Source organism: Zingiber officinale, chromosome 7A, assembly GCF_018446385.1.
Source record: "Zingiber officinale cultivar Zhangliang chromosome 7A, Zo_v1.1, whole genome shotgun sequence".
Lineage (NCBI taxonomy): Eukaryota > Viridiplantae > Streptophyta > Magnoliopsida > Zingiberales > Zingiberaceae > Zingiber > Zingiber officinale.
Genome location: NC_055998.1, coordinates 113,860,307 through 113,869,673, shown reverse-complemented (window position 1 = coordinate 113,869,673; position 9,367 = coordinate 113,860,307). Strand labels below are relative to the sequence as shown.

Here is a 9,367-nt window from a genome sequence, read left to right as displayed (position 1 = left end):
CTATTTAGTTCCATATCTTAGAATTGATAATACTATGATCAAAGAAACTTCTATAAATATTTTAGGCTGACGATGTTAAAAAATATACTTTTCTTAGTTTTTTTTATTAAGATAAGTATAATATTAAATTAAAATAATTTTTTGCATAGGGAAACTCGTTTTGCTGGAATTCTCTGACCTAAATAATTTATAAGGGTGACATTAGAAAATCTAAACAATTCGGATTTTTAAAGACCTAAATAATTTATATATTATTATATTATATATGCAATGCGTGTGCATGATCACACTAGTGTATATATATATATATATATATATATATATATATATATATATATATATATATATATATATATTACATAAGTAGAGCGTGGAATTAAAGAGCTGTGCAAAGCGTCGCGCGAGTTAGGTGTCATTGCCTGGTGTTGAATTCCCCTTAGGCAAATTGAGCAAGGATGCTAGGATCAACTGCGGTTGACCTTTGGCTTTCCACCCAGGAGGACTATTGACCATCTCCGACATGGAAACCTCTTGCATCAATTAGGTTGTAGTTAGACATGCAATACGAGATAAGCACTTATAATCTCCCATCGGAGATTTTCAAAGTGATTTATAAAATAAAAAAAAAAGTAGTTAAAGAAAAAAAACTCTAACCATTATGAATGTACGGTTTAAGATTTATAATTTTAGAGTTATAGTAAAATGTCAAATCTGCTCTTTCATTTTAAAATTAATAATATGGGTGGTGTTAGTAATTAATGATGCATAAAAAAAATTGATAATATAGGATGAACAGAAATGTTATAGGAAGATTTTTTTATTGTAGAGAATAATAGATTTTTATATTTTTTATGTGACATTCAGGTGGTATATTAAAAATTATTAAAAAAAACTTTTATAAAACTATAACCTTTGGAGGTGTCTTAAGAAAATGTTGAGGGTCTTCAAGCTTTACTAACAAGAGACCAACAACTTAGGACATCTTCAATGAAATTTTTTTAAATAGATGAAAAAATAGAAGAAAAAAAAATTCTAATTATTAAGGCATCTCCAATGGTAAGAGCCTTATAAGAGTTTTTTTTATCTCCAATATGTTAGGTTAATATCACATTAAAAATATAAAAAACTACCACTCACTATAATTAAAAAACCTCCCTATAATTTTTTACATTATCCAATCATACATGTTTATTTATTATTTTATTTAATATTTGTATATATAATTTTCATTATTAATTAATGGTCATACTTAAATTGTTAATTTTGAGACGAAAGAATAGTTTTAAAATTTTATTAGTTATTACGACTTTGGATTATAAATCTCAAACCTTATCCCTATATTGATTTGAGCTTTTTTATTTCATAAATATTTTTAAAAAAATTTCATTGGAAATGTCCTTTTACATGTAAGATTTGGGTATTAACAATATGGGAGGGACTGATAATTAATGATGTATAAAAAAATTTATAATGTAGAGCCTTAAAAAAAAATCAGAAGTCAGATTTTCTGACTGTGCAATAAGTTTTTTATACGACATTGAGGTGATATTAAAAATTAAAAAAAAAAAAACGTATAGAATACTAATCATTATAAATGTCCTCGGTGAAAGACTCGCATCTTAATACCGCATTATTCTAAGACTCTACAAATACGGTATAGCGAAAAAAATATTCATGAAAATAAATAAAATATTAAAAATTCGAATTTACTATGTACGAATATTTTATAGATTGATAATATGGATAAATTACAATTCAAATTTATTCAATAGACCAATAAAAAAAATACCATCTATCTCGAAAATTAATCAAGTTATATAAAAAACAACCGCATTATTTTTATGCGCCTCAAAAATTCTATTAGCTTTACATAGAGTAAATTAGACATTTTTCTTAAAATTATGCTTGAAAATTTTTTGTGTATAAATTGTTTTTTTATTAATTAAAGTGGAAAAACTCTTTTGTATTGATACTAGAGTTAACTTTTTACTTCTAATTTGTTCTAAAAGGGTCTAACATTTTTTTTATTAATCCAAAATTTTAAATTTTGAAGGGGCATTTTGCTAAATTGTCGGAATCTAATAGCTGGAAATAAAATTTTCACATGTGTCCCACACTCAGAAAAAAAAAAGTGAAACTAATATTATAAATTAGCATCTCCGCCTCTGTTTCCGATTATGGCGGATCACGGAAATGGAGATTCTCTCCACATCGCCGTCTTCCCCTGGCTCGCCTTCGGCCACATGCTCCCCTTTCTCCGCCTCTCCAAGTCGCTGGCCAAGCGCCGCCACCGCGTCTCCTTCCTCTCCACCCCGAGAAACATCGCCCGCCTCCCTAAACTCCCTCCCGATGTCGCACCGTTTATTGACTTCGTACCTTTACCTTTGCCGCCGGTCGACAACCTCCCGCTCGACGCCGAGTCCACAAATGACCTCCTTCCGGACCAAGTTCAGTATTTGAAGAAGGCGCTCGACGGACTGCAGAGTCCCTTCGCGTGCTTCCTCCGGTCGACAAAACCAGACTGGGTGATCATCGACTTCTGCCAGCACTGGGCACCAGATATCGCTGCCGAGCTCAACGTCCCCTGTGCGTATTTCTCTATTTTTCGCGCCTCGACCTTGTTCATTTTTTCCGACAAGATCACCAGGCCGACATCGCTGCTGACCCCCGAGGAGTTCACCAAGCTGCCGGAAAGCGTCCCGTTTCCGACCACCCTCGCCCTCCGTCTCCACGAGGCGAAGGGGGTGATCTGGGCGTACCGAGCCAATGCCTCCGGCATCAGCGACATGCAACGCATCACCTCTGTCCTGAAAGCGAGCAACTTGGTCGCCTTCCGGAGCTGCTTCGAACATGAATCCTCTTGGCTATCGCTCTTCGCGACGCGATTTTGCGCCGCCGACGTCGTGCCGGTCGGCCTGCTGCCCACGCCGGAGGACGAACTAGCATCGAACGCCGAAGCGCAGTCGTCGTCGGCGGCGACCATCCTCCGGTGGCTGAGCGAGCAACTGCCGAGGAGCGTCGTCTACGTCGCGATAGGGAGCGAGGCGACACTGAGCGCAGAGCAGGAGCGCGAGCTGGCCTCAGGGTTGGAGCTCTCGGCGGTGCCGTTTCTTTGGGCAGTCAGAAAGCCGTCAGGCTCGGGAGCAGGCGGAGGCGGCGGCGCTCGGCGCCACCACCACGGGATGGTGATCGAAGGTTGGGTTCCGCAGCTGGAGATCCTCCGGCACAATTCTGTGGGGGCCTTCCTGACGCACTGCGGATACAGCTCGGTGATCGAGGGCCTCCAGTTCGGACTGCCGCTGGTGATGCTGCCGTTGATGGTCGACACTGGACTGATCGCTCGGTGGTGCGTGGAAATGAAGGTGGGAGAGGAGGTGGCGAGGAACGAGGCCGATGGGTCGTTCACTGGAGAAGACGTGGCGGTGGCTATAAGGAAGGTGATGGTGGAAGAGGAAGTAGGGAAGGCGTTCCGAAGCAACTCTGAGAAGCAACGGGAAGTCTTCGCCGACACGAAGCTCCACGAGTCCTACGTGGACAGTTTCATCCAACGACTGAGATCAAAAGGAGACTACAACATCAATCTCCATGAACTGCAAGCCAGAAGCTCTCAATAATTCTGCCATCTGATTTCAATTTAATTTCTGCACTCTGTTTGAGGACTTTATCACAATATGTATTGCGTGGACTTTGTCACTATATGGATTGCATCGTTTTTATAATATTGTGTCGAAGCATGACACACTAAGACGATAATGCAAACTGAGCAGGAAATGAATTAAAGGAGCTAAGTGAAACAGAGATCAAATTTTGAATCACACCAATTAGACAGGCCAAATATAAGAACAACTTGTCATATCATTTGATTGCTGCAACAGAGTAATGTACCAGATCACTTGTTTAACTCTCAACAGGGGTGTTGGTCTATAGACTCCATCGAGTCTTTCAACTTGCCTAATTAAAAAAGATAATTATTTTTCGAATAATTTTGCTGGTTGAGAGTTCAACTACCAGCTTCATGGTGTGTCGGCCTCAGAAATTAGCTAATCTGTCTGAATCATAATACGTCATTGCCTCTTAATTTACTGAATTCAATCAATAACTTGAAGTATTAGATTTGTTTTAATATGATATGCAAGAGAACCGTTGGGCTAATCAATTGTTCATGTTTTAAATTAATAAAAATTAATTAGCTTATCTAAGCTTGTCGTGTGTTAGTATATATATATATATATATATATATATATATATATATATATATATATATATATATATATATATATATATATATATATATATATATATGATCTTAAATTCCCATTAAAAACGTAACTTTCATTCCTTTGGTGAAGTTGGTCGTGAGTGCACGATCAACTTGCCCCATAGCATAGCTGAACGGGTAATAGTAGATTTTTAAAAATGAGTAAGAGTCGATTTATGATGAAGTTGATAGAAAATTACCTCTTATAAAGTGGGTATTTTCTAATTTACTTTTTGATAAATGACTATAACATCATTTCTGCTTGTAGCGTCAGTCGTGGACGTCTGGAGTCAACGAGGTGAGCCAACAATTGGGCCAGAAATTTAAGAGGCCGTGCTCTTCATGGACTCGAACAGTTGATGAACTAATGGAGAAAACTTTCACATTTATTTTTTACAAAGTAATTGAATTATTTTAGAGATGATTTATTTGATCCATGTAAGATCAACCGCAACATAAATCTGAAAATGCGAAAGATAAGATGAAGACTCACCACTCAGTATAAAAAAAATTGTAAGGAAGTGTAAATTTTAATTTTTTTTATTCATGAAAAGAATTATGTAACGAAGGGTAAAAAGAATTTAAATATTTATGTTTCAATTTTATTATATTAATTCTATAAATTATTATTTTAGATATTCTTTGTATTGCGATGAAAAACACTTGCACTGTTCGACTCATACCATTTGACGCTCGTACTTCGTCGACGTCGACACCGATGCCGATGTTGACATTGACACTGACACCGACTTCGATGTCAACTTCAATGCAGACTTTGATGTCGACGCCGACATTAACACTGACACCGACTTCGACGCCAACATCAACGTCGACATCGACGCCAACTTTAATAAATAAGTTACAAATATTTGAATGCATAAGTTTTAACCAATAAATGTATGCAATTTGTACCAAGTTCTTGAACACACAAGTCTTTAATAAAAGTGAGGGTAATATTGTAACTCTATATATTTAACCTTTATTATCCTTTCCTCCCAAACACGACAACACATGTTATGTTAATGAACATTCTCTCTTCCAAACAAGAAAAATATAAATACTTACTATCTCTATCTTTCCCTTACATTAATCAACTTTTACTCACCCCATCTAAACAAAAAGTTAGCAATCCCTCCAAAATGGTCTTACACTTTTTGAAAAAAATAAATCATGAGAGCTTATTTAATCTTAGTCGAATGACCTTTTTAAATAAGACACACAAAATAGTATTTGCACCTATACAAATAATAGATACAGTCCTAATATTAGCTGATTCAGCAAGGGCTGCGATCTAGAAATTGGCTTCATAGTTAAGTGGAATAGGGAGGCATATGATTTCTTCAATGTCAATTTACTAAAAAATGTATGTAAGTTTTTAAATTAACCAAAAATGTATACTTCTTTAAAATTTATCAAAGGACACACTCACTTATGTGCTCTTCTCATTCTACTCTCTTAACCAGTTTAATTTTTCTCTTTCTATTTTCTCTATCATTTTTTTCCTCTTTTCTTTCCTCTTTCTTATGCATGTAACCTCTTTTCTCTTTTCTCTCATTTTTTTCTCTTTGGCATGCATGCATTATTAGTGCAATCAGCCTCTAGGGTTTCAATGTTCAACAATGTACTTAAGTTTGGTAAGTTTGACCAAGGGTTAATTCAAACACGGCTTAATGTTTTGGAAGAGAGAAGTCTAGTCAGGGCTAGATGACTAGCAAGTGTAAGTTCTAATCGGAGGTTAAGTAGGTGAGAAGTTTACTAAGTGGCTAGTCTTAACTGGAGGTTAGGTAAGTCCTAATCGAAGGTTAGGCAGGTGAGAAATCTATTGAGTGACCAGTCCTAAATTGATGTTAAGCAAGGAGAAGTCTGTTAGATCGTAGAGTTCGCTAGAGGGGGAGATGAATAGAGATCGTCGAAAATCCGAAAATCAATTTGTGTATGCAGCGGAAATAAGAAAAGAAGGACAATGCTAACACAATCAATTTTACTTGGTTTGGAGCTTTCGTCGACTCCTACTCCAAGACACGTACTCGTTGAGTGCTTTCCTTAGGCAATCACTAATAATTCACAAAAATCATTACAAAATGAGTATAGGAATTATTAAAAAAAATACTGATAATAGAAACAGAAGATTAAATCGTAGGTTGTCAGAGAAGCCTCGCAGCGTCGCAGGAGCAGTGTGCAATAGAGTAGTTGTAGCAGAAGTTGGTGTCCAAAGCTCTAGTGGAGGGCTTCTTTTATAGGAGTGCTCCTGGCGCCTGAATCCCTTCTGGGCGCCCAAACCACCATTTTCTAGCAAATCCTTTTCTTGCAAGAAAATGTTAGTCCGAGGCAAATACAAATTATACAACCTTGCAAAACAAAGTGTTAGCACAATTATAGTCAATTAGAATAGCAATTAGATTTTGTCTCTTCGAGACCAGAATCTAGTCAAGATCTCAACTTAGATTTTCGAAATGAATCTAAGTTGGATCGACACCTACTGTTCCCTCGAACGGGGAATGCACCCTCACCAAGTCGCTCTCCTCTAGTGACTTACCTTAACTTATCTGTCAGACATCCGGTCAACCCATTGACCTGTCTGGACTTCGTGCCAACTATTCGATCAGTCCGTTGACCTAGCTGAACTTCCCTGCAACACTGAGTTAGCATAATAGATAAAATGGTAAGGTAAAACAGTGTTAACAGAATTCAAGATTCACTTATCCGGTCCACCCAGCACGGTCAACCGGAAACCAGTCGGTCACATATAACCTAGGGTTATCTCCCCCTATGGTTGCATAGCTTCACTCACTAGGACTTCCATTGCCTAGCTTCACTCATCAAGACTTCCTCCACCTATCTTCACTCACTAGAGACCGACTTCACTCACCAGGGCTTCCACCACCTAGCTTCACTCACTAGGGCTCGATTTCACTCACCAGGACTTCCACTACCTAGCTTCACTCACTAGGGTCTAGCTTCACTCATCAAGACTTCCATCCACTACCTAACTTCACTCACTAGAGCCTGACTTCATTCACCAGAACTTTTACTTTGTCTAACCTCCAGTTAGGACTTCACCTTACTAGTCATCTAGTCCTGACTAGACTACTCTCTTCCAAACATTAAGTTCTGTTTGTATTAACCCTTGGTCAAACTGACCAGACTTAGGTGCATTGTCAAATATCGAAACCCTAGAGGTCAATTGCATCAACAAAATCATGGTGAGTGAAGTCAGGTAGTGAAAGTCATAGTGAGTGAAACTAGATCCTAGTGAGTAAAGTTAGACAGTGAAATTTTAACTATTAGAGATGTCCTAAAAAGAGTTGAGAGTCTTCAAGTTTTACTACCAAGGGACCAACAACTTAAGGCATTTCTAATGGAAAATTTTTAAAGACATGAAAAAGCAAAAGAAAATAGTTCTAATCGTTAGGGCATTTCCAATGGTAAGAGCCCTATAAAAGCTTGTTTTAGTCTCTAATATGTTATATTCACATCAAAAACATAAAAATCTATACCACTATCTATAATTAAACCCCCCCCCCCCCCCCTAAATTATCAAATCATACACGTTTAATTATTATTATTTTATTTAATATTTGTATGTATAATTTTTATCATTAATTACTAGCCTCACCTAAATTATTAATTTTAAAATAAAAGAACGACTTTGAATTTTCACTATCGCTCTTAATCTATAAATCTCAAACCTTGCCTTCATAATGGTTGGAAGTTTTTTCTTCAACTTTTTTAATATACAAATATTTTTAAAAACCTCCCATTGAAATGCCCTTATAGATACAAGATTTGAGTTTATAGTTTATGTTCGATAGCGGAATTTTAAATCTACTATTTCATCTCAAAATTATCAAAATTAACAATATGGGTGGACCAATAATTAATGATATGTAAAAAATTGATAACGTAGGTTCTAAAATAAAGTTATAGGGAGTTTTTTTATTACGGATAAAATGGTAAATTTTTATATTTTTGATGGGACAAAATGTCATATTAAAAATTAATCATTGTATATGCCCTTAGTGAGGACTCGGTTGTTGGTTATTTATTTCTAATTAATAAGCTTAATTATAAGTTATGCATATGGATACATACCGAATCTATTAAAGTAATCTAACTTAAGTTTATTAGATTTTAGATTATCGGATGTGGGTTGAATATGTAGAATCCTTTAGTCTGATCTATTATTATCTACGTGTTGATAACGGATTGGTTACCTATATAAGGGGAGGTCCCCAAGGGTTTAGGATATCATATCTTGACCTACTTTATTGTTCCCCGTTGACAAGAAACTTTTCGGCACTATCACCTCTAAGTCCCTTGGAAGATCTTCTTTATTTGCTTCCACTTATTTTTCTTCAGGATTTTCTAGATGACGCTATAGGATAAGGAGAATGACTCTTCAATCAAGTTTCTTGTTGTTTTTATTTATAGTTATATAGTATGCATGTTTTCAATGAAATTAGATCATGTCTTATGTTTTCTTTATTCGAGTTCTTATTTTGTTCCTAAAATTCATGTGGTCAGGAGAAAAACTCAAGTTCTATCCATTGGTAGTAAAGCCAAGACTCTGTTTCATCTTTTCCATGGTAGTAAAAGTTGAATTTTGCGTCGATCTTTATTTTTGTATGATAAATCAAGTTTTTCTAGTATAACATAATTTTTTTATCGTCGAAAAATATGTCAAAAAGAACCAAGATAGACATATTTTCCGAGTTTTTTTTATGTTTCTACGAAGAACAATGGAAGAACTATTGCATTTAACCTAGTTTTTTAAGTCAAATTGCAATGTCTTAATCGGTTGACTTAGTCGGCCAATCAATTATCAAGTCACGAATAGAATCATCCGAAATCGATCGGTCAATCGATTAAAGCATCCCTAATTGACTGGAAATTTTTTCCAATTGATTAAAAGCCTTGTGGCGATGAAATTTTAGTATTAATCGATTAAGATTTTTTTCTAATCGATTAACAGGTGAAATTGTGATAAATTCGATTGAAATCGATTAGCCAATTGATTGGTGCTTTCAATCAATTAGAATTAATCGATTAATAGCCTTAAATACTTGCGATAGAATGTTTCTAGTTGATTAAAAGTATTTAGTATTGGAT

General features: G+C 35.9%; 1 protein-coding gene across 1 annotated transcript; it reads left to right on the top strand.

Moving 5' to 3' along the window:
- Positions 1-2,150: 2,150 nt before the first annotated feature.
- LOC122002084 (putative UDP-rhamnose:rhamnosyltransferase 1) lies at positions 2,151-3,719 on the top strand. Its single transcript, XM_042557138.1, has one exon. The coding sequence runs from the start codon at positions 2,178-2,180 to the stop codon at positions 3,612-3,614; it is 1,437 nt and encodes a 478-aa protein (XP_042413072.1). The 5' UTR covers positions 2,151-2,177; the 3' UTR covers positions 3,615-3,719.
- The last annotated feature ends 5,648 nt before the right edge of the window (positions 3,720-9,367 follow it).

Coding starts and splice junctions, on each gene's coding strand:
- LOC122002084 (XM_042557138.1), top strand. CDS start 2,178: ATGGCGGATCACGGAAATGGAGATTCTCTCCACATCGCCGTCTTCCCC.